The following is a 24133-nucleotide window of genomic DNA, read 5'->3' on the forward strand; positions in this document are numbered from 1 at the left end:
TTATGTGAGTGGATCCTTGGGACTAAAAACCTACACTTAGTGCAGGCAAGACTCTTAGACCCCAGGGTGATTATTTGCATATCAAGAGCTACAGAATGGAGCCTACAGGGAAGCCAAGAATGAGCCACGTTCTGTAAAATGAATCCAAGCTGACATGTTTATAGAGAAAGCTGAAGGAACCTCTACTCTGTGCAGCTTAGGAACCTCCCAGGTGTTGTGCAGTGTCAGGGACCAGTGGGGAATGCCATCCTCCAAATCATTGAGCAAGTCACATGAGATAAGAATCCACAGGGTTAATGCAGAGAACTGGAATCTCCTTGCTGCTGTTAAACTTTAATTTCTGCATTTAAAACAAAGCAGAGCTATATCAAAAATAACCAAGCCATTTCCACTGGGATAGCATGATTTTAGAGCAGGTCATTTGTAACTGAGAATGTTTAGTACTTTGGTTGTTAATTAAGGATTTGTAGCTTGTAGTCAGTGATCCCATGCTGACAGGTTTGTGCCAAGCCATTCCCAAATGTGTTTCTTGGTGATTTTCTTTGCAAAGTCAGGAACCAAGTTCTCTCTCTTGCCTCCAAGGTGCTGTTATTGTTATTATTGGTGCTCCTTCAGCAAAGGAGGAGAGTGTTTTAAAGATGGTGTCCCTTCTTTGGCAGCTCAGCTTTGCTCTTTCCTTCATGGCATAGTCTGGTGTTGGCAGGTTTGGACAGGCCCAGCTTGATGAAAGCTGAGCTGAATGAAAGCCCCATCCAGGCCCTGGCACTGCTGCCATATTTCAGTCAGGTCCCTGGCTTGGTGGGATTTCCTTTTGGGCAGCCACAAAAGGATGTCTGGTCATTCTGTGGTGGCCTGTGGGGGTTTGGGTTTGCTGTTTCTGGGGAGGGCAGTGGATTTTAGCAGTGCCAGCATCATCTTCCCATGGCTTCTGTCTGGAACCTGAGACATTTTCTCTCCTGGAGGCAGCTGAGCAGGGGTCTGTGTGAGGCAGTGGGGGCTGGCTCAGCACAGCAGCCCTTCCTTCCCGTGGTGACAGAGGTGACAGTGATGGCAAACACGGTTGGAGTTGCACCTGAGTCACCCTGGGGGCAGCTGTGGTGATCACTGGGTGGAGGAGGCCATCTGTGTGGAGATGAAGGTCTCGATGACGTTGTGGGTGGATGGCAGCAGCTGGCTGTGGCTGTTGGTGGGGTCGGAGCTCTGGTACAGCACCAGGCTGCTGGAGGACACTGCCAAAGGCACAGGCACAAGGTCAATACAGATTCCCACTGCAGGCCCCTTACCCTGTGTGTACACCCCCACATTTCCACCATGGCTGCACTCCCCTGGCACAGGGGCTTAACTCCTTTTGTCTGTCTGTTTTGTGTGCTTTTACATAGGTCCTGAAAACACTGAGGGCAGCAGAGAGTTCAGTTTTGAGGATTCTAGCTGATCTCCTAGTTCTCTTAGAACTGGGGAGATCCAGCTGGAGTCTCTTCATGAGGGACCCTTGGACTTTTCAGCCCTGAAAACTGCCCACAGGACTGGATACTCATGGACACTGATTTTGCCAGTATTTTTAAGGTTATTTTCCTCTCTAGTTTCTGAAGGAGCCCGTTCCCACAGTCTGGCCTTACACAGAAAGTACTCTGGATTTTTTCCTTGTACTAGTTTTTTGACCCCTTCAGGACACTGGTATAGCCCTCTTAGGGAATTGTGAGCCCCAGTTACCATTTCCTAACTGGATTTTGCAGAGTTGGGAAGAGAAACTGGGCAGTATGTGGTTTGAGACAATAGTGGCTGCTGCTCTTACCCGCAGGGCTTGAGGAGAGGCGTGGGCCTGGCTGAAGGTGCTGGATGGTGGTGTCCTGGTTCTGTAGGTGGATTGTTGGTGCCTGTGACACTGGTGTGTGCATCCCAGACTCGGTGTGAGTCTCTGAGTCAGGGGTGAATGCCTAGAGAAAAGAGAGTTAACAGCGCCTGGCTTCTTCATCCCTTCTAACAGGTGTGAGAGAAGAGTTGAGCAGGTGCTGTTTCTAAGGACAATTAAATCCTCCTTGATGATGCAGTGAGGAGCTTTCTCTAGTGCCTCCAGTACTGCAGCTGGCACCAGTGAGGAGATAAAAAAGATGGTCCTGCTGGGATGACACAGACACCACACACCCAAAACCTCTTTGACAAGCAAGGAGCTGCCTGCAGACTGGTGCAGTTCTAAGGTGGGGAACAAAGGCATGTGCTGTTACCTGTTTAGTTGGTGTCAGGTTGGTCAGGGCGCTGAGGTTGGCTGTGTCTGTTATCACCATGGTTTGTGGTAAGAGGCCTGTGTGTGTGTACTGGGCCCCTTCAGACTTGGGGCCGTAGAGAGCTGTGCAGGAAAGAAAACAAGATCATGTGGGTGCTGGAGCTTTGCATGAGGCTGGTTTGGCTGAGCTGTTCTCCTCGTGCGAGGGGACCTGCTGTCTGTCTCTGAAAGGCTGGGAGTGGAGGGACAGGGAGATGAATGCAATAGAAAAATAATTTCATAATTAGAGCAACAATAGCAGAAGAGGAAACCAGAGTGCTGCAAGCCCAATTCCCAGCAAATGCCCTAGAACAGAGGCTTTATTTTTGTTTGCTTGAGCAAACGAGTTCATACTCTTACCGTGAGGGTTCTGTATCTGGGCCATGGTAGCCATGAAGGGGCTCTGGTTGATGTGGCTCTGGACTTGCTGCATGAGGGGCTGCTGGTAGGAGGGGTGCAGTTGCTGGGAGAACTGGACAGGCTGCAGGGTTGTGAGGCTGCTCCCCATGCTGTTTATCACAGGTACACTCTGGGGCTGGGTTGAAGCCAGGCCTGGAAAACAAGGACTGATGACAGTGGTGTCACACACTGTGGGAGGAGTGTGGCTGCTCTGCACTGGGGGTGTCACACAGTCATTGTGGCAGCCCTGTGGTTGCAGGGTGATTGCAGATCCTGCTTTTCAGGAGTTTCATTAGTTATCTGTGATGAAGAATAGATTTCATGCCTGTGAGAGGGAAGTGGCAATGTGCAAAATGTGCACTGCAGAACCCCACCTCTGGTTTCCAGTGCTTGTTCCTGTCTACACCCTGTGTACCAGTGTAGCCCATTTTCCAGTTTGGTGATGACCTGACACAGAGGTCCACTGGGGAGGCCTTGCTCAGAAGTAAACTCAGAGCATCATTTCAGTGCCCAGTTAATTTTACTCTTTTTTTTTATGAAGCTCTTGGCACCAGAACTAGACTGTAACCATCCAGCCACATGGAGTGGAGTTTAACCTCTTTTTGCTAGGGCTGCCAAATTATGGAACTTGTGTCAGGTAGAAGGTTTCACACATTACTGCCCTTTTCCCACAACTGTTCAAATCCTATTCCTGTAAATCAACAAGTCTCTCCAGCACTCCAATTTTATGTTTTTTGTTTGCACAGAATTTGAATCCATATCATAATCTGAGGTATAAGTGGAAATGGAAATTAATTCAGAGCTGTCACCATGGAGCAAAATAAGGCCTCTTTCTTCCTAGGAAGAAAGTGTAAGAGGAGAGTATACATTTTATTTTCCAGTATCTAATGAGATGTACTTTGGCAGTAGACTAGTCTTGGAATGAAAAGAAATCTCATACAAGTCCAGAAAAGCTGTTAAAGTGGAAAATATAAAAAAATAGTAATTACTGTGGATTCCAAAGGCATATGCTGCTCTTTGCAGGAAGTGGAACAGTATGTTTTGTCTTTCAAGCACCATGAACATGCTTCAATTTTCATAGTTCTAAGGAAGTATTAAATTTATATTTGGGAAGACGAAGAGCAGCAAACCAAAACATTGGCATAGGAATAGATTGCAGAATTCCCTTTACTCTGAAGACGTGGGTTTGTGTGTAATGTAATTCTAACGTGAGGAACATCTGCCCCTTAATCCCACTGGAACCTGCAAGTACCCAGTGCTGCTGAAGATCCTTAGTGACAATTTCCTCTCGTGTGTCACTGCCAGCTTAGTGCCTTTGCCTCTGGAGGTGGGGCAGGTGCTTGCAGGAGTGACAGGCAGCTCTTTGTGTGACTCCTGGCAGGGCACAACTCACCGATGACCAGGGTGGAGGCTCCGGTGTTGGTGAAGGCGGGTGCCAGGGACGGGGGCTCGCCCGCCCCGATGGCCATGACGCCCGGCAGGGATGCCATGATCAGGTTCTGGGTCTGCTGGCTCAGGGCGTGTGGGCTCTGCTCCAGGCTGTGCAGGGCAGTCAGGGTGCTGACAGGAGGGAGGGTTCCTCCAGGAGCTGACACCTGTGGGAAAGGAGAACCCTAAACATGCCACCTGCAGCAGGCTGGGGAGTCCCAAGGCTGTGAGAAACATCCTCCCTTTCTTCCTGCCTGCTCTGACCCCTTGCTGACTAGGAAGGCTTCACGTTTGCTTGTCTGCAGTTTCCCTGTGCTCAATTAACTAGCACAAGTCAGCTGTTGACATACTGAGAGTAAACTGAGAGTCTAGTTCTTTCACATTTAAGAAATCATCAGGATTTTTCAAACAGGAATGAGGTTAGGCCTGGTGCATTCTTTTTAGAGAAAGAATATCTTTCACAGCCGAGGGTAGAAGGTGATGCTCAGAGAAATTAAGAGGCTTGGGTACACAGTAGTTCTAGCTGCAGAGTTCAGCACAGAATGCAGGAGTTCCTCTTCTCTTGTTCACCTTTTTCCCCAAGAAATGCCTGTAATTTCCCTTTCTCCCTGCAAGTGTCTGTTAGTGGCCAGTGACTGCGATTTTAAAGGACTTGCTGATAAGTCCCATTAGACTATTTTTGTCACACAGTGTATTTTTCAGGCTGTGTTACATGGCAGTTCCCTGCTGTTAGAGAGGAGAAGTACCTGTTAGATAGAACAGGACTGTTCTGTGTTTGTGTGCCTTGCTGATTCAGTCTGTCTTTGAGAAATTTAATAACTTGACTGTTTTCTCAGCCTCTAAAATGAACCACGTAACCTGTGTCTATGCTCCAGTGGGGTTTTGAGTTTGCAAGGCCCTTTAGAGACCTGTAATCAAAGTACTGTGGAAGAGCAAAAAAGCATTCTAATAATTTGGCTGATAAAGAAAGTTCAATGCTTTATATTATACTTTTTTTTCTCTCCCCTCAGACAAAAAGCTGTAAGGAACCTTTAGTAAGAATAAACACCCCGAGGTTAAACAGTGGGACAAACCACCTTGATATCAGTTTTAGAAGACAGACGTAGAAGATTTCCAGGACCTCATAAAAGACACATTTTCTTCAGCAAGAGACCAGAAAGCAGCAAAGTGAGTGACTGATGGGATTTAAATCATACTCATTTTTAGTGACCTTAACTTTGCCTCAGGGCAACTTGCACTAATGCAAACTTCTGCCAACTGTTTCTCTGTAAGCAAGGGAACATGTGCAATCTGAAATGATCAGTCATGTAGTTCTAGTGCTTCACTGCTAATTATGTGGGAAAAGGTGTAATCAGACCTCAAAAGGAAATTGGCTTTGAGAAGGTGGATTGCTGCAATCTACATATCCAGTGCTGTCTGCATACAGGCTGTTGGGCTTAATTTTCACAGGTAAGGTAGATGTAGGTGTGGTTCTGTGTCCTGTTAATCCCACTGGTCTGATCAACTATCTTGAGATGTGTTGAGTTCAGATGAGAGTTGGAGATGAGGTGAGAATCTCACTGTGGAAAGGAGGAGAGAACAGGGTTTTCTGGGAAGAAGGGAACCATGTCATACCTTGAGTGCTGTGTTTTCAGAATAGGCTGTTTTGATTGCTCATAAAGGAAACGGCTTCTTGCTTTCATGCTCTAATTCCTGCCCTCACTGCAGTTTAGAGGGCACTTGTGTCTCAGGACTGTTGATCTCATGTGGTCAGTGCAAAGTGACTTTGTAGTATCTCTACAAAAATGTGGGTTTAAGAACATCCTGGGAAAAACTACTTCTGAATAGTCCACATTGTGACCACAGTCAGCAGAGCTGATGTCCTCCAGTCAGCAGAACTGAAGCATCCATCACTTACCAGCTTAGTGTCTGTGCTCAGTAGGTTCTGACTGGGCTCCAGTCCCGGGGGAGAAACCTGGTGCAGGATGGTTTGGGTGGTCACCATGGAGCTGTTCCCGTGGGGGTTGCTGCTGGAGGACTCTGCCTCGCTGGCTGGCTGCTGGTTGTACCTCACTCCTGCATCACAACAGGAGGGAAACTGGTTGTCAAAAATGAGAAACTGAGGAAACTTTGGCAGGTGCTAAATGGAGTTTCCTTTGCAGGCACTTGCCTCCAGATGTTTGGGCAGGGACTTAATGGGTAGTAGGGGAACCAGAAGAACAGGCCTTCTCACACCCTGCCCTGGCTTTCCTCTGGAACTTGGTGCAGCTGCTTCCTCAAATACTGACTGGCTGTGAGTGCTGCAGGGAGCAAGCAGGGTTCACTGGAAACCACCCTGCTGGATGTGGTTGTAAAGAGGAGAGTTGTGGTGAGAACATCTCTTCCCAGAGCAAGAGCAACTCCCAGCTCTGGCCTGTGAAGCTGAAAAAGCTCTGCTCTTTTTGGATGGAGAACGACCTTTCCTGATCCTAAAAAATTTGATGGGGCTGGTATTGGAAGGAGAAAGGGGCACACAAGTGAAAGGATATGGAGCTGATTTCTGACAGCAGGCAGGGATGACTCCTCCAAAGGGGATTGCTGCCTGCCATCTGGGAGGGAGAGCAGGATGTCACAGTGAGTGACAGCTTTGGCTGTGAGCTTTGTTACTGAACTCTGTCACCCTTGCCATTCTAGCCACTCTCCTCACTCACAGACATGGGCTCTTTGCCACCTGTGCTCTTCCCTTGTAGCAAGTCTGCTTTTTCTGTCTGTAGATTCACCTCCTAAAGGGGTGGATGTGGGAGACGGTTTTGGTGACTGGCTTTGGGGAGGTTCACCCCCTCTTTCAGATCTCCCTCTGGTTGCTTCTTACCGTGAACTTTGGTGGGTGAGAGAGCAGCTGGTGGTTGGAGGGAAGAGGAGTTGTGAGGAGTGAGGGGGGGGCCAGAGGTGGGTTGGGGTCCACTGAAGGTGTCCATGGCCAACTTGTGCCGGAAAGCCTCCTCCTTCCTGCGGTTGGCAAACCAGTTGTAAACTCTGACCTCTGTCACCAGGTTCGAGCCCAGTCCCTGGGCCTGAGATGGGGAAACACCCCTCTGGATACACTCTGCCCTGTTGGGGGAAAGCACAAGGACAGCCTTGCTGAGCTGGGCTTAGCTGGAGACACAGAGTAAGTGCACAGCCCCAAAGGGGCTGGGGTCTGGCACACTGTGCTGTGTGATCCTGATACAGCAAGACAGGAGGTGTTCCTTGTCCTCTGTGCACAGGGAATGCTCAGCTGTGGCATTTCACTCCAGCGTGGCTGGTGTCAGTGGTGACACCCACTGCTGTGCCCTTGCCCTGCCTCTCACCAGGACACAGAGGGGCCCTGCTGTGCCCCCTTCCTCAAAGCCACACAGCCACCCTTACCTGTTGCACTCTTCCACCAGGGCCTCCCTCTCCTCTTTGCTGGGGTTTTTCTGCCTTTCATAGGCTTGGAACAGGATCTGTTGGGAGGCAGGACCCCACTTGAAGCGGTTTCTTCTTCCCTTCTTGGTGGGCAGGTCATCTCCCATGGGCTCCTCTGTCAGGATACCCTGGCCAGCATGTGTGAATTCTGCAGGCACAGAAGGGCAAGGGTGTTGGCTTTTTGGAAGCATTTCCAATAGTTCTGTCTATTTGGGTGCCTAGCAGGCCCAATGCAGCTTACCCTTGGAGAATATCTTGTACAAGACAGAGGGTTGAATCTAAATAAAGTGGAAATAAAGTACCATAATCTGCTAAAACTGATGTTTCTAGCAGGACCATCTTTACCTGATGGTTCTCTCATGTGCATTGCATCTCTGCTCCCACCTTGGAGTAGTGAAAGCAGATTCAGCTGAGTTTAGAGAAGGCATAGAATCATAGAATGATTTAGGTTGGAAAAGATCTTTAGGATCATCGAGTCCAATCATTAACCCAGCACTGCCAAATCCACCCAAGTGCCACATCTGCATGTCTTCTAAATCTCTCCAGGGATGGTGACCCTACCACTTCCCTGGGCAGCCTGTGCCAGTGCTTAATAACCCTTTTGGCGAAGAATTTTTTCCTAATATCCCATCTGAACCTCCCCTGGTGCAACTTGAGGCTGTTTCCTCTCGGGCAGGAATTCTGTCTCTGTCTTCTGCCCACTACCCTGCTTTAGTCTGAGGATGGATGTAGAACTCTAACTGCAAACAGGGAGCATTAGGTGGCTGCTCCTTAGCCAGCCAGAGAGGGAGGTGGGTCACTGCTGTATGAGGGGAGTGATTTCCCATGTCCTGTTTCGTTCACCTCACCACTGAGTACTGACCTAGACTTCTCTAAGCTACCTGCTAAAAGTGGCTTTTGCTTCCATTTTTCCTTGGAAAGAATAGGGAGTTAGGGTGATCCAGGGAGAGCAGAGGCCTTTATGAGGTGGAGAGAGGAGAACAGTTGGTGCTGTACTTACGCTGGGCCACCTCCCGCTGCTTCCGGACGTACCAGGTGTACAGGGCTGCCCGTTTTTGGGTCTTCATGGGAGTGCCCTTGTTGAGGTGCTGTGAGAGGTGGGACTGGTTCAGGCCAGTCGTGTCCACCACCTCACGCTGAGGGATGTTGTGCTGCTGGAGGTAGGATTTCACCATCTTTGCTACTCGCCAGGGATCCTCTCTGCAAGGAGCAGAAAACACTTCTCAGGGGAGAGAGATCAAACACCTGCTCTCAGCAGACCTGGATTCCAAGGAAGTGCACTGGTACCTCCTGAGGGGCACCTTGCCTGTCATCACCAGCATGTTTGGTGAGGCCAGAGTGTTCACTGGCTGCAGGAGGGAAAGCTCAGTTCCTCAGTGGGGTGCCTCGTTCAGTTTGAACTCTGCATTCAGGGTGAGAACTGCAGGGCACTGGAAATAAAGTGCAGAAGATGTAGCACTGGCTTCCTTTGAACTGCTCTTTGTAGGTACTTTGATCTCCCCTTAGGAGGAGGCTCTTCAGTTACCAAGGGATTTTCCCAGTACATGGCCACGATCTTTGCTGTCTGGGCTCATTTTCATGCACGGTTTGGGCTGTTCTCTCTAGGCAATTGTCATCTGTGATGACAGAAAGTGCTGACCAGTGATGTGAGCAAGGAATGGACCTTTCTGCTGGCAAGTACTGTGGATTTAAAGCACTTTTTCTGCTAATGAGGAATGGTACGAGGAGGGAAGTGATGTTGCATTTCAGTATTCAGATAGATGTTCTGTGACTACAGATCTCTTTTCAGAGGCAACCTTTCTCTTCCCTTTCCCTACATAAATTTTCTTCTCTATCCCCCTCTCTTTAAGGCATAGATGCTTGGGGTGGATGTACTAAATCTTCTAAGACAGATTGCTTGTGATATTAGGCTGAACCCAGCTCATGCCCTCGTTCTGGTCCAGGTTGGGTTGCCTTGCAATAATTCAGGAAATGGAAGTGGGCTGTCATTATCCTGTGATGTGACAGCTCTGTATGCATATGTATGTGACAAGTCACCCAGGATTATGTTCTTACACATCTGCTATGTGTTATTCAAACACAGTGATTCACACCTAGAGCCCCTTGGAGCTTCTAAATGCAATAAAGAACAACAGGCAAACCACCAATTCCTCCTATTGCCACTCTCCTTTGGAGTAACAGCTGAGGGAATAGACCTGCTTCAGACCTGCACACAAAACTTGAGAAGCTAACCTGATTTGGGATTTTACAATTATGTGAATCTCTGGGTTTTATGATCTCCAATTAATTAATTAGAACATCCGTGGAGGTTCCTAAGGAAAACAGAGAAAACATGACTGTGACTTTGTTGTGTGTATTAATTTCACCAGAGCTGAAAGTCACAGTAGCAATAAAGATGTGAAAGCAGGCAGTGTGAGTCCAAACAGTGCAGGAGCCTCCCTGCAGAAAACCCCTGGCTCACTTCAACAAGAGCATCTTTCTGTGCCTTCTATGTGAAAGGTCTGGAGGAACTGGTTTGCTTGCTGTGGAAGGACAGTGGTGTCACATTCAACACCAGCATCAAAGGAGCAGTGGGGAGAAAAAAGGTACCTAGGATTGTGCAGAAACTGTCACAAGAACACATATGTCTGAGCAACAGGCACCAACTGTGCTGCTCATTGCTCTGTTGACTCAGGAGGTTGCCGGAGGCTGCAAAGTGATAAGGAGGACAAAGTCCACACCTGTTCTCTCAGTACAAACAGCCTTATCTCTCTTCTCCTGCAGCCTCCCAATGGCTGATAGTCCAAGGAGCAGCTCCACAGCAGTTAAAGTATGACAGAAACAGTGCCAGCTACAGCTTTCTGAAGAACCTGCTTAAAATAGAACATTTGTTTCTCTTTTACAATGGAACACTTGCCATAGAGGCTTCTGTTTTTCAGCTTCTTCCCTTAACCATCTTTGTCTTTCAAAAGCCTCACATTTGGCTGAAGTTATGAAAGCTTTTCTTTCCTCAGTGTGTTTTATTTTTCACTTCTGCTACCTAAATCAATCTCTTCCCTCTGTGATAGTCTAGCCAGCACCTGCACCCTGCACTCCTTGTATAAGTCCCTATATAGAGGAGAAAAGACTCTGGGAACCTGGTCTCTTAGATTTGAGTTCTGGCTTGGCTGGGAAGAGGAAAGACTTTGTTGCCACTGATGGAAGCCTCTGTTACATGTTGGTTCCTTTCTGTACCCCAATCATGAGACACTTTTGTCTCCCCGTTGAGATCCTCACTCCTCTGTGGTAGGAATAAAGCAGGAAGCGTCTGAGTCTCTTCTCTCAGTGCTTAAAGCCCTGTGTTTTTTGTCTACTTTTGGACAAAGCAGGGAGCTTTGTGAGGCAAAGCAGTGCAGGGAATCTTAGAACAGTGTGATTTCCTGGGACAGTTGTATGAACTCCTGGCTACTCTGTATCATCCCAGTCTGTGATGTCAGTGCAGCAATCCTTCAGGCCAAGGCTACACCAGAGTACAAGTGATGACAGTCTGGTCAGCTGAACCCTCTTGTGAACCATTGCCCAAATACACAGTTCCACCTGTAGAGCCTCCACCATTGGCTAAGATATCGTAAGTTGAAACCTTTGCTCTTTCACTGGCCATAAGATTGTCATGGACTGTCAGAGGGGAGGATTTCACTCTAAACCTGGTTCTCCTGCTTGTAGTTACACTGAACTCTCAATTGCTTCTGTGAGTCAGAACTGCAGAAATGGGTCTGCCTTACTTAAGCTCTCCTTCCCTATGTCCAAGCCTGTTTTCTGCCTTTTAGCTTCCCTTTCTCCCCGGATGCAGAGTCTCCCCATTCATCTCTTGTTCTCCAGGGTCTAATCTCTGTCTCCAAATTCTTCTCACGCAGTTACTTTTGACTTCTCCTGAGGTCTTGCTCTCCTGCTCTCAGTTGCTTGTTGCCATCTGAGCACAGCCCCTCTCCATGACTCATCCCCACCACAGGGGCCTGGGTCCTCTCTCCATGTCAGCTTCCCATTTTCTTACTTCTGAGGTCACTTTTTAAGGGCGTTTTCACCTCCCTTTTGTTACCTGAACAATAAGTAACCCAGGTAGTTAGTTATAAACTCAAAGGGAACAAGAGGCTGGTTGATAATTTATAGCAACATCTCAAATTTAAATGGAAAGTAAATATCAAGTTGTTAGCATTAAAGAAAACCCATTCCAGAGAGCTGGAGATGTAACATTCAGGGGACCTTCTCCCTCCTTCGCTCTTCCTGACTTTTTCTTTCTCCTTTGTTCCTTTCTTTCCCTTCCTTTTCCTCATTCTCTCTGTCTCTCCTTCTTTCCTGTTCTCAGATTCTCAGGTGAGAGAAGCCTTCATTTCCCCGAGGTGGGTTCTGAATTGCTGCCTTGGACCAGACCCTGCTCAAACAGAGGTTCAGAGCTGCGAAGTGCTCAGGACCATCCTCTGACCCTTTCCTCAGGAGCTGCAAGCCCTGCACAGCCTGGAGCCGGGCTGGGCACAGAGGGAAGGTAAGACCATCCATCCCAGCAGTTCCTTTCTGTTGAACTTGGCCTGGTTTGCCTCATCTTGGTTTATATGTGGAAATGAAAGGGGTGTGGCAGCTTCATCTCCAGATTCCCCAGCTAGAGCCACTCTAAGGTGAGGGGAAGACTGAACCTTTATCATTATATGTCTTTGTTTTCTTTTTTCCTCCTGGAAAACACACTTTTATCCCTGCCTCCAGGGGAAATCTGTAGCTTATCTCAATTTCTTTCTTTCCTAATGGAATTTCACCCCTTGCCCTACAGGTGGATTGTTGCTATTCCTCTCTCCATTTGCTTTACCTGCAGCTGTATGATCTGTCCCTTCCCCCAAGGTAGCCTCTCTCTTGCTTTCTACTCTGGGAATACCTGGGAGTTTCTCCACACAGCTCAAACTCCCTACTGAGTCATTTATTTCTTATCACAGATGCAATTAGTTTTCTGTGTGGATTGATATGAGAAGAATGTTTTTATTCAAACTGTAAATTTGCAGAAGATCAGTGAAACATATGAAGGGACAAAATGAAAATATGTTAATTCACCTGTTAATATCTGAACTGCCTTTAGCATGTTTTGTCTGTGGGAGCAAGATCTAATCAACACCCATAGGTGCACCCAGTGTACCAGGGTGTATCTTCTCTACATCCTGTTTTACTCAGCTTTGACTAGAGCTTTCCAAACTGTGCTTTCAACATCAGTGGTCCTGCACTGACGTTTTTTCCCTTGGTACTGTCATTTTTTCCCTTTCCAATTCCTGGAAAGCCTAACAATGGACACTTTCCTGATTCTACTTTATAAGCAATGGCTGAAGTTACCACAAAGAATTTCTTGTATCAGCAATAGCTGCCACGAGTCAGTCTCTCTTAAAATCTGGCCTACAGTACTAGGCCAGGAATTAATAATGCCCAAAGAGGCTTCTAAAAGCAGAAGTGCCTCCATCAGTTTTTTGTATTTGAAATCCTTGTGTAGATGCTTAAATAGCTTTGCAAGCATTGACCTTTTATTGGGATTCCCTGGGCATGGAGATTCTTGCCTTCTTCTCTTTTATCTATTGATGGGACTAATTTCTATTATAGACTGTTCTGCCCTGCCTTAAGGTTCTTTAACACTATTTTAAGGACATTACTTTTAGGCATCTTAAAACCAAAAAAAGTTTATTTGTAAGTGACAATTTCTTAGATATTCTCACCCCCTGATACTGGTTCAGCTGCTTGAATGAGTTCTCAGACACAATGTCACTTTGATGAGAAATTTGAAACATGTCAATGCAGACTTCCTGCTGTTTTCACTTCACCTTGATTAATTTAGACCTATTATATTCCTCTATAAGTATACTTGTAATTTTTTGCTGACACTGAGGCTTCTGGTGCCTTCATACTGCCCTTAACAGCAGAAGGGAATTGCTCTATCCTGTGATGGGGGGAGTGATGACAGAGAACTCAGATGTTTCAGGGTAAAGCTTTTGGAATTAAGACCCAGTGTGAGGCTTAGGAGATCCCTGTCCTTCCTCAGTCCTCTGCATGCTGTCTCAGGGGTTTAGGTAGGTCCTAGAATTTGTCTGTACCTCAGTTCCCATTTTTGAAATGGGAATGCTGCTCAATGGACTGTCTGGAGGCAGCTGTGAGACTGTTCATCAGAAAGTATTAATAATTAATATGACGGGGTTGCAAGAGAGGTAAGACTTGTGGTGAGGCTGAAAGTAAGCACAGGACACACTGGCAGCAAGATCCTAGAAAGGCAGGGAGGATCAGAAGCCAGAACTGGTGCTGAAGTGAGGGTGGCAGGAAGGGATTCCCTCCATCCCTGTGTCTGTTCTCGGATCACAGCAGATGGCACTTGAGTCCTGCTTCACCCACTCCCTACAGGAAAAGGGACAAAGCCAGGGGGGCTTCTGCAGCTTCCATGGCTTCCTTTGTGGAGAGATACTTGATAAACCATCAGAAGTTAATGATCAAAAAGCTTATCAGGGTCTTTTCATCTATAAATTTATAAGACAAAAGAGAAATAATAAAGCCATTGGATAATTAGTAACTAGCCAGGGCCCGCCCGGTGCCACTGGGCTCAAACTACCCCAAGACCTGTACGCAGACTCGGGAAGATGAGAAGGAGACAAGGATGAAGGGAAGGAAAGAGTGGGAGGCAGAGAGAGAATCAGCCAAGGAGACAACAAAATGGGAGGAACAGCAGCAGAGACAAAAGTGAGGAGAGAAGGGAAATAGGTAAAAAGGGTTTGAAAGAGATAAAGGGAACAGAGGAGACTAAAAGATGGGACAGAGCTGGAAGTGGGAAAGAAATGAGAGACATACTGGGCCAGAAAGAAGACTGAATTATTGGGAATGCTTTCCCCACCCAGGTAAGAGCTGACCCAGTGAATTTTCCTCTCTTGGGTACTGTGGAGTCATCAACTCCCAGTCTGCCAGGGAGGGTTTTTTAAGCAATTTACAGCAAATGCTGCCTCTTGTCATGCTGTTTTTCTAGCTCTGGCCTTTCCTGGTGGGATTTGATGTTTTCTTATGCTGTTACATTTTCTGTTGATTTCCTCTGCACGTGAAAGAGAGTGATCAGAAAGCCTGAGAAATTCTCTAGATGGATTTTCAGTGAAGATTTTAAATGCAGGATGTTGCTTCATCTCTTTGTTTTCTATCTCCTTGTCATTTCAAAATACCCCCAAAACAGGCAAGAATCTGCTGTGATAGATGGTAGGATGGACCTGATCCTTGCTTGGACAACCCTCTTGGGTCACCCATAGGAATTGTAATCTCAGTGAGGATCCCAAATGGGAAACCTGGAGAATGTTTGAGTCTATTGTGAGGCTTATTGGTTCAGAGAACTTTTTCTGTCATTTGATCTCAAAAATGCTTTTTGCAAAGGCAGATTTGTGTGGCAGTGAAAGCTGTAGTTGTTGCTGTGTGTGTCCTTTGTATCTGTGATAGGCAGTGGATGGTAGAAGCAGAGTGTTCTGTCCAGGTTTTAACCTTTGCATGTATTTGGTGTGTGCTCTTTTTACAAGAAAAATCCCCACTGAAGTCAGGGAACTTTGCACTCAGAACGAGTTCTCTTGCTTTGTCTTTGCCCAATAATCTACATCAAACCCCAGTGAAATTAACAGTATTAATCTCCTTAAATACAGCAGGGAAACATTACAAATTCACCTTGCTGTACATCCTCAGGCAAATGTGGCACCAGCTCAGAGTGACCGATTTTTTTTTTTTTTCCTGATGACTGAAATTGTGAATCCTATTAAAAAAATTAAATTCTAAACCTTGACATTCAGTCAGAGAGATGCAGGTTTTACAGGCCTTGGACTATACTGGAGCCTGATGCTATAAGCACGTTGAATCAAGCTCCATGGCTTCCTTCATGCATTTAAGTGAGGTGAAAGGAAAATTTGAGCATTTATAAAGAATCTGGGGGTGTTGGGGGGCTGCTAGTCCTGCCATGGATGAAGGCTGTCTCTGTGCAGGTAGATCAACTTTGAACACTAGGGAACTGAGCAGAAGGGGAAAGGAGAAGAGATTTAGAGGGAGAGTGCAAGAAAACAGCAAAGAGGAGCAGTAAATCTGTCCTTACTGTAATAGTCTTTCCACCACAGCCTTCTGGTGAGCAGCCTCCTCAGGGCTCAAGTTTTCCAGCTCCTTCATTATTGGAGGGGTAAATTCCTCCCCGTCATCGGAGGTTTCATCTTCCGATAACCTGGACTCCCCGATGCCGTTGGGGAGGTTGGGGATGTCGGGACAGGGCTCCCCTTTCTCTGTCTGCAGGGCATTGATGGCGCGCTGACTTTCACTCTGGAGCCCGTAGGGTTCCACCTCGCTCAGCGCCTTGATCAGGGTCTCCTTGGTCAGCCCCGACTCCAGCAGTGCTCCCAGCAGCTCCACTTGGAGATGGCTCAGCTTCGACACCATGGTCTTCAGCCTGGTGCCTCTTGGATTTTGGGTTATCCTGCTTCCAGCTTCCCTACACCATGTTCCTGAGGTAACACGCCCGACTGTCAGGAGAGTGGGCACAGCGCAGCCTCCCGCCTTTGCGCCCCCCCAAAAAAAACAAAATACAAAATTGAGCCACTTCAGACCCCCCACGACTGTCCTGAGCCAGTGCTGATAAAGGGACCCTTGGCTATCTGTTTACATTGGAGCAATGTAAATTCTCCAAGGTTCATATTTATCTGTGTGCTTAGCAAGTTACTGAACTTTGGACTTCAGCACCCGCCGCAGCAGTTCACAAAGTGCAGAGGGAGAGAAAGCAGGGGGAGGGGGAAAGGGAGGGAAGCAGGCGAGGAAAATGAAGGATAGGAGGTCTGCAGCATGGAAAAGTGAGCTATGGAAAGAAAACCAGGAAGATGGAAAGGCATGGCTTTCTTCTGGCCCCAGTAGTTTTGGAGAAGGAAGAAGGTGGAGTGCCCAGAAGGAAGAGCCGCGTTGGGCTGCGCGTGGTTCAGGAGAAGGTGCTGCTGTTGGAATATCGCAGAGCCCGCTCGGAGCTCTGGCAGTGGTGAAGTTCAGCCAGTCTGAGCCCTTTGGGCTGAGAGAAAGCCACACTGGCAGCTTCCCTGGCCTTTGTGCCACCCCCAGCAGACGAGTGTGACCGTGGGGTCTATGTGAACGTTCCCAAGACTCACAGGACGTTCTGGAGCTCCAGCTGAATTCTGTGGCAGAGCATCGAGTCTTAAGTGACTTTTTCACTCTGGTTTTGGCTTGCTGGGTATCTTGATATGCAGACACTAGTACCTTCATTTTAACTTGCTATGTTTATTGCTTAATTGATGAGCAAGAGGAGTGTTCCCACATAATTCGGGGGATTTCAGGCCTTGCCCCTCTGAGCCTGTGATTGAAGGATGTGATAAGGAATAGCCCTGGGTGTTGGTTCATGCTCAAAATCCCTGTCCTATCATCAACTGCCCTCTGCTTCTGATGAGTGCTCTGGGCAGGCTTGTGGTTCCCATTTATCATCTTCCTCCATCCCCTCTTGATACCAGTCCTGCTCTGAGGTTCTGCTCCCACCTATTGGGTGACTTCCTAAAACACGATCCCTGGCTCAGCTGGAGTCACTTAATGCAGTTCTCCAGTTCTGCAGCTCTCTTCTTATGACTACATTGTCTTTTCTGGTCTGAAATGATATGAATGAATCTATCTACTTTGAGTGGCTAAATTAGGGAATAACTTGGTGTGCACACGTGGCCTCGATGCAGGAGTGTCTCATGAGAGTGATTCCTTGGAGGATTTAAAGGTGTTGTCTCAATGGAGGCTTCCCGGGGGCAGCTGCCTGTGTCTACACACTCCCATCAAACCTAAGCTTACAGGAGCCTGGTACAGCTGTCCCCAAACTGGGTAATGGCCCAAGACAATGCCACAGAGGACCTTGTCCCCTGTTTTCCCTTTGTGGGCACCGTCACCCGTGCTTTCCAGGCTCCTGAGTCAGCAGGAGCAGCACAGGACCCTCCTCCCTCCAGGCACAGCCCGCTGGGGTGGGACTGGTGTAACTGTTGGCTTTTATTTCAGACATGGTCTGCACCCAGAGCACCACGTGGCCTCCCTGCAGGGCGTTAACAAAGCTCAGATGGACACAGAAGACTTTCTTTGTGTGGCTAAAGAGATGTAACAGTTCGGAGTCCACATAAAAACATGTAATGTAAGAAATTTTCACGTGAGCATTAATGTAAAAAGACATGTTTAGCTTCTAAATATTTTATTTTTGGTCACGCTCTCAACAGGGAAGAAATGAATGGTGAGCTTGGCACTGTCCTATCAATGTTTTGACACGTTTCCATGCATTTCATTTGTTATCTTGTTTCCCTTTATTCCTCCCCCCTGCCCCTGCCAGACATGCCAACAATTACTGGCTGATAACTGTAATTGTCAATTCTAATTACCGTGTCCTACCATGACATTATAGTTTCTGCATGATCTGTCCTTATAATTCAAGGACTTTGCAAACAGAGACAACAGATTGTGGAGCTCTTGCAATATGTGACAGAGGAGACACTGTCACACTGTGTTACTTATTTCTGCCTCTCTTTGGCATGGTGATTTCTTTTACCTAAACTAAGATGGGAAAATATTAGCAGTGTTCTGTTTAAAAGATTGCCCAATCTATATTCTGTAAGTATATAAACCTGTTGAATGCTGGAGGGGAAATGGGGACACAGACCATTAAGTTTAAACAAAGAACAGCAATATTTGTCAGTGGAAGTTGTAAAGAGAAGAAAGCACAGCAACAAATTATCTGTCTATATTGTGTGGTTTCAAGGATTCCTTATACACACAGAAGTCCTGATGCTGCTGCTTCTGCTTGCCTTGGAGACCTTCAGCTGCAGAGGCTTTTTTTTGAAACCAGTGAACTTTGAAGTCTATAAACCCAGAAGTGAACATCTGTTTTTATGCTGGGACCTCACTGAACGCTACAACTGGATGCCACGTGGAGAACTGAATATGGAAACCTTTCAAATACTAAGGAGGAGGTAAATATTCTCTGTCACTTTATCCTGAAGGGCTTTTTCCCTTGGTCTGTTAGAATTGTCCATTTTAAACTGCAGGACCCTGGGGAATTAGCAAAAGAACCAGCAAACTTACCCACTTTGATCTTGCCATTGACCGGGACCTGCCAGGCTGTGCCACTGAATGGTTCAGCACTCCTTTAAGTATTTCAGATTCTTCAGTGCAGGAAAACCAGTGAGCTTTTCAGTGTTTCTTAAATGTTACAGATTTAAGGAATGGAAGGGATTCCTGCTGCAAATTAGCCAGTATCCCTATTTTACACCCTGGCACTAAGGATTGCAGTATCCTATTTCCCAGTGCTGTGATGTGCAGTTGTGAGGTGATGAGAACAGCAGAGGCCAAGGGTGGAAGCTGCAGAGCTTTTACCAGTTAGATTCTAGTTCTAGTAGTAGAGCAAGAGCTCAGTTGCAGAGTCTGGCCATAATCCAATGTTCTCCTGTAACTGAGTTGTGCTCAAGGGTTGTGCCTTGAGAATGAATATTTGAAATAAGGGGTCTCGGGTTTGCTAACCCATCCTCATCTGTTACCAGTGCTTAGGACATGTTGATTTCCTGAACTGTAGCAATTTCCCAGGCCATGGCTTGATCCTCAGGTCACTCTGATTAATGTGATCTTGCTAATGTGCAAGTGGAGACTTTTAAAAATTCAGAGACACTGAGTGAGACCTGCTTGTTTTCCTCATGTTTGCAGTATTTGGTTCTGTATTTTTTCCCCTGCAGAATGTTTTTCCTTAGGTGTAATTAATCTGGTGGTTGAGACCCCTTAAATTCAGTGTTTCTTGACAAGACATAAGCAGCTTTACAGCACTAATCTGGTCAGTTTAATAGCAAGCTCACAAACAATGTTACATTAACAAATCAGTTTGGATGCAGATTGGAAAAATATATCAGTAATCACAAGAAGTCTGATTTCTATTTTATTTTAATGGCAAGTTTAATAAAGATTATTTAAACATGTTCAACACTTTGTTTTCTCCTACTACACTTGAATATAACTCCAATGCATTTTTAAAGAATTATTTTCTTCTCCTGAAGTAGCAGACAGTGTGAAAATACAGTGACAGCTATTTTACAAAACTAGCTTCCCAGCATTCTCCAATATCCTTCTAGGCAAGGATGTCATGAGCTCCTCTAATGAAATTCTATTTTATTGGTAAATAATAGTCTGCCTTGATTAAGTGTTCCAAATTAATCCCTGCTGCCTTACATGTAATATTGAATTACTAATTAAATAGATTACTTACTAACACTGAAAACAACTGCATCAAAGTATAATGGATACACAACAGGAACATTACTCTTATATTTTACTGGTCTGTATTCTGGTTATTGCACTTGGGCAAAGCCCCAGTAAGAGACAGGAGAGTGCTGTGAACAGCATGGAGGGCAGAGCAGGCTCCCAATGCCTGGCTTCTTGTCAACACCATTTTTACCTCTGATGTTTTCATTTACTGAATAATATCTACTATTAAGTGTACATGATGAAAAATACAGTAATTTGCTGGGATAAAGCCAGTGTAATGTGGCTTCAAGGAGAATACAGAGAAGGGAAAAAACCTAAATGTATTTATGATAGAAGTGCTTCCAGAGGGAGCCTGTGTAGTTCCCTGAATAGGGTGGTAAAATTGCCATTGGCAAAAGAAACACAGAGAAATGGTTCTATTAATAATTCTTTACCATTTTAATGTTCTTCCTGCTGAGACTGCTAAATGCTTTCCTGGCCTGAATGACATTAACATAATCCCTCCTTGAAATGTGAGAGCTATTATGATAATGCTCACCCTCATTTCTGTTATTGGGGGGAAGAAAGCTACACAAGTACCAAAACTGGTGATTATTTGTGCTTTGGGAGCTCAGTCCCAAAAGGCAAACAGGAGTGTGAAAAATCTGAGAGAATTGTCATTTACATGCTGTTGTCGTGGGGTTGGATTTCAGCGATTTGTGCAAACCCCGAGTGTCCCAGCAGGAAGGACTCGCTCAAATACAGTTTTAATGTTTCAAGTATATACCCTTTTACGTTCCAATTTAGTAGTTTTTGTTGTAAGTATGTGATTGTAATTGAAAAATGTGATTTTACACAGAAGGAAGCTGGGTTTTTTCATTGGTGCCTCCTTCCACACTTGTAATAGTGCAACCAAAGCTTCCAGAGCCAAGAAGGTGCAAGGCTGCCTTTTGACTGAGACACTGGAGGAACTCCCCGGGTTTCTGCTTGCCACTGTTTGCAGGTTTCAGTTGCATTTAGAAGGACAAATATTTTACTCTTTACATTTGTTAAACTTTGGGAGTCTCACTGAAACTAAGGAAGGTGTAACGACCATTAGGAACTGGGCTGGACGCAGAGCTTGGAGTCATAGTGAGATAATGGGTTTAAATTACAGGCTCTCTCTACATATTCCTCCACCTGTATGGGGAAGCAGGACTGTCCTCCTTCCCAGTCACCCATCGGTTCCCCCCCACATTTACTCCCTGTTTTACCATCAGGATGAGGCTGGAGAGCAGGAGCAGCTCTGGAGTTGGGTTATGAAGGAGTTTCCCACTAGGTGGTAGTGAAGAGAATCCTGTCACACGTATGGTCACTGCAGTTTTAATTGTGTTCATCAAGGGTCCTACAAGCAAATAGCCCAGCATAGGTCCCAGCTGTACAGTCAGAACTGGATCTCTTGATTTTTATTTTTTTTGCCTTCCCTTTCTGCTCATTTCCATGCTATTTGTTCCTCCCAAAACCAAGCAGGGTTGACAACTCTACCTGTCATGTCCTTTCCTGAAAGGTGAAGTGTCTACATGAAGCTACTCTGGTTCTTTCCACCTCCATTAGAGCAGAATCAAGACATGGTTAGCTAAATGTCATCCTCTGACATTTAAACAACTTGGAGGTGAGGACTCTTTGTAGCCAGTACTTTCATCTGATTTTTCTCCACCACACTTGCCTCTGGGAGCTAACCTTCCAAATATAAAAATTAAAAAAAAAAAAAAGGTTTTGTTTGCTCCTGGTTTTGAAATACCTTGACAGGTCTAAGCAGAGCATCAGCCTACATCAAAGGTTCCAGACAGAACAGGTATTTTGGAAGGACTTTGTAATGTCAGAGTAAACTGTCACTGAAATTCAGAGTAAAGCTCTCTTGTAGGTCCAAAGAAAGACTGTACAAAAGATATGCTGAGGAAATTATCTGGGGAATGCAAGCAGTGCTCCAATTTGCAGTAAGAGCAGATGCTGGGTCTGCAAGGAGGAATAAATTTCTCCTGTGAATTCATCCCACTGCTATCCTGTAATGATAAAGCAAGCTTGAAAAGTCATTTAGTAGTCTAGTCACAAAGCCTGAGATGCTGAAAGAAATTGTACTTTAATTGCTCATCAGCTATAAATCATTTGTGCCAAATTAATGTGCTGGAAATTTTGCAAGACTGAGAAACTGGAAGCTACTTCAATAAGGACACAAAGCAGGGATATTGTTTCATAGATACCAATATCAGTTTAACATCCAATTCTCAGGGAAAAAAAAAATTGAGGAAGGCTCTTTAGTGCCAAGACAAGGCTGAAGCCCTTTCCCTGCAGTGATTTAAAAGGACAGAGAGGTTCTTTTTTTCCTCTTACATTTACTGTGTTATAATCAATGAAAAGGGTAGCACAGACATTCCAGACACTTGGGTTTCCACCACAGCAGGGAGGATTCCAAATTATTTGGTCATTATCTAAGTGTTCCTGTAGATTTTCCTGCTGTGCTGAGGGAGAACAAAAGCAGGGAAGTTCTCTGTTGTGCAAGTCCTACCCAGAGCCTGAGTATCTTTTACCTTTTGTGTGTATGTGGGAACTCCAGAATTTCCTCCAAAATGGACTGACTTGTCTGTGTACCCAGAGCTCCAGGTTCTGAGCATGGCTCCTCCTCTCCTTGCACCACATCCACCCAAGCTCTGTGTCCACTGAGCTGGGCACAGGGACTGTGTGTGGGGCGTAAGAGGAGGGGCAAAGATCAAATAGGGGAGGAAGTTTTGCAAGGTAGTCCAGCCTGAGCTGGATGAGAGGGAATGTTAGCATTCCTCCCGTCCTTCCAGCACACCCAGCTGCCAGGACTGACCCCAGCAGGGAGTCCATGAGCTGGCCAGTCACAGTACTTGGAGTGTTTCCACCTCACAGCTGATAAATCCGATTCTCAAACAGATGTTGGTAAGTGGGTAAAGTGCTGATTATGTCAGGAGCACTAAGGTCATCCCTGTCCACAAGGCCAAAGGGCCGTGAAAATCAGAGGATTTGGATGCTGAAGTGACACAACCCAAATCACTTGTTTTCCAAGCACAAAATACAGGGGGAGAAGCCCTCAGAGTCCAGCACCATCTCAATGAGAGCACTGTTTAACTAGGACAGAAGAATCCCAGGCATCACCTCCACCAAGACCAAGAGAACCTGTGTTGCACATGCAGCATCCTCCTGCTGCTGCATCCCAGAACTTCAGGGGGCTGCAACATGTTGCAGTTTCCTCTGCATTGATGCAGGAGCTGAGCTAGCAAGGATGAAGGGATCCACCCAGGACTACACAGCAGCTGCTGACAGAACAGAGGTGAAATGAGATATTCTTTATTTTTAATCCTCTGTCATGACCACACAGCCCACTAAGATTTTTCCATTTAAGAGAATAAATTAGATGGACAGAATGAAATTAATTTATTCAATCCACTAACAGAAATAAACTACAGTGGGCTCCAAATTGCATCTGGCATCCATGCAGGTGCAATGAGAATGTCCCAATATCCCATTAATTCTCTGAAGATTGTAGGAAAATTCTCTTAAAGCATAGAATTTCTCCATACTTTTTTTTTTTTAAACAAATGCCTATTTTTACCAGGCATTGTTCTTCTATTTATATTCCATGCAGTTACGTCATGTCCAACTGTATGTTCAAACTGGCTCTTGTCCCTCCCACGCTGGAAGGAACAATGAATGGGAATGCACAGCTGGACTGGGACAACTGATCCAAACTCCACAAAGCCCCACTCGCACAAACTGCTGCAAGTGAACTCCCAGGAGGTGGGAGCAGAACACACCACTTCTGCATTTGGCAGAAACAAGGAGGGACGGAGGGTTCGGCAGCACAAACCAGGGAGGGGAGAAAGATCAGTGTAAATGTAGCAGTTCCCCTGCCTGGGAAGTCCTGCCTGGGACTTGTGCAGGGTTTGATACAGGGCTGGTGATAACACAGAGCATGTAATTTTTATTTGTTCAAAGCACATGGAACGTTATTTTCCTTCCTTAAAAACCCACTTCGAGCATCTCATCCTACCGATTTTACTTGGTTTCCAAGATCACAAATTCAAAACCACGGCAATCTCCAGAAATACCTGTGAATTTAATAAATTGAACCGCCGGCGTGTATGAACTACCTTACCTGAATGGTGCATTTACAACCTCACCCTCCTTCAGAGGAGCCCCCCAAACCCCTTGGGGGGTCACGGGCTCCTGCGGGATGCGGGAATGGGGCGGGAGGAGCCCGGTACCCCGAGCGGAGCGGGGTCACCCCCGGCCACCGGGACGGAGCCGAGACAGCCCCGCCAGCCCGGGGGAGCTGACCCTGGGCCGGGGGGCGCGGGGAGCAGCTTCTCCGGTGCCCGCTGCGGGAAAGGAGACGCCGGCTCGGGAGTAACCGCG

At 46.3% G+C, this 24133-nt stretch overlaps 1 protein-coding gene and 1 long non-coding RNA gene across 2 annotated transcripts; one reads left to right on the forward strand and one right to left on the reverse strand.

Moving 5' to 3' along the window:
* Nucleotides 1-108: 108 nt before the first annotated feature.
* Nucleotides 109-16037, reverse strand: HNF1A (HNF1 homeobox A). Its single transcript, XM_008925760.2, has 10 exons — nucleotides 15573-16037; nucleotides 8493-8692; nucleotides 7454-7640; nucleotides 6918-7156; nucleotides 5985-6142; nucleotides 4053-4254; nucleotides 2621-2812; nucleotides 2223-2344; nucleotides 1793-1934; nucleotides 109-1229 (listed from the first exon to the last, which is right to left on the reverse strand). Exons 1-10 carry the CDS (start codon nucleotides 15905-15907, stop codon nucleotides 1102-1104), a joined length of 1905 nt encoding a protein of 634 aa, XP_008924008.2. The 5' UTR covers nucleotides 15908-16037; the 3' UTR covers nucleotides 109-1101.
* Nucleotides 13559-23860, forward strand: LOC108641252. The gene is made up of 5 exons (XR_001921869.2): nucleotides 13559-14355; nucleotides 17501-17630; nucleotides 18249-18459; nucleotides 22851-23048; nucleotides 23364-23860. It is a non-coding gene; the product is annotated as an uncharacterized LOC108641252 (long non-coding RNA).
* Nucleotides 23861-24133: the final 273 nt, after the last annotated feature.

This window comes from Manacus vitellinus, unplaced genomic scaffold, assembly GCF_001715985.3.
Source record: "Manacus vitellinus isolate BGI_N305 unplaced genomic scaffold, ASM171598v3 scaffold_58_pilon, whole genome shotgun sequence".
Taxonomy (NCBI): Eukaryota; Metazoa; Chordata; class Aves; order Passeriformes; family Pipridae; genus Manacus; species Manacus vitellinus.

What these genes read in the sequence shown, in the direction of transcription:
- HNF1A (XM_008925760.2), bottom strand. Translation starts at nt 15,907, where the DNA reads ATGGTGTCGAAGCTGAGCCATCTCCAAGTGGAGCTGCTGGGAGCACTG. An exon ending in CTGGTGGAAGAGTGCAACAG is followed by an intron (nt 7,157 to 7,453) that starts GTAAGGGTGGCT and finishes TTCCCCCAACAG; the next exon opens with GGCAGAGTGTATCCAGAGGG. An exon ending in CCAGATACAGAACCCTCACG is followed by an intron (nt 2,345 to 2,620) that starts GTAAGAGTATGA and finishes TTTCCTGCACAG; the next exon opens with CTCTCTACGGCCCCAAGTCT.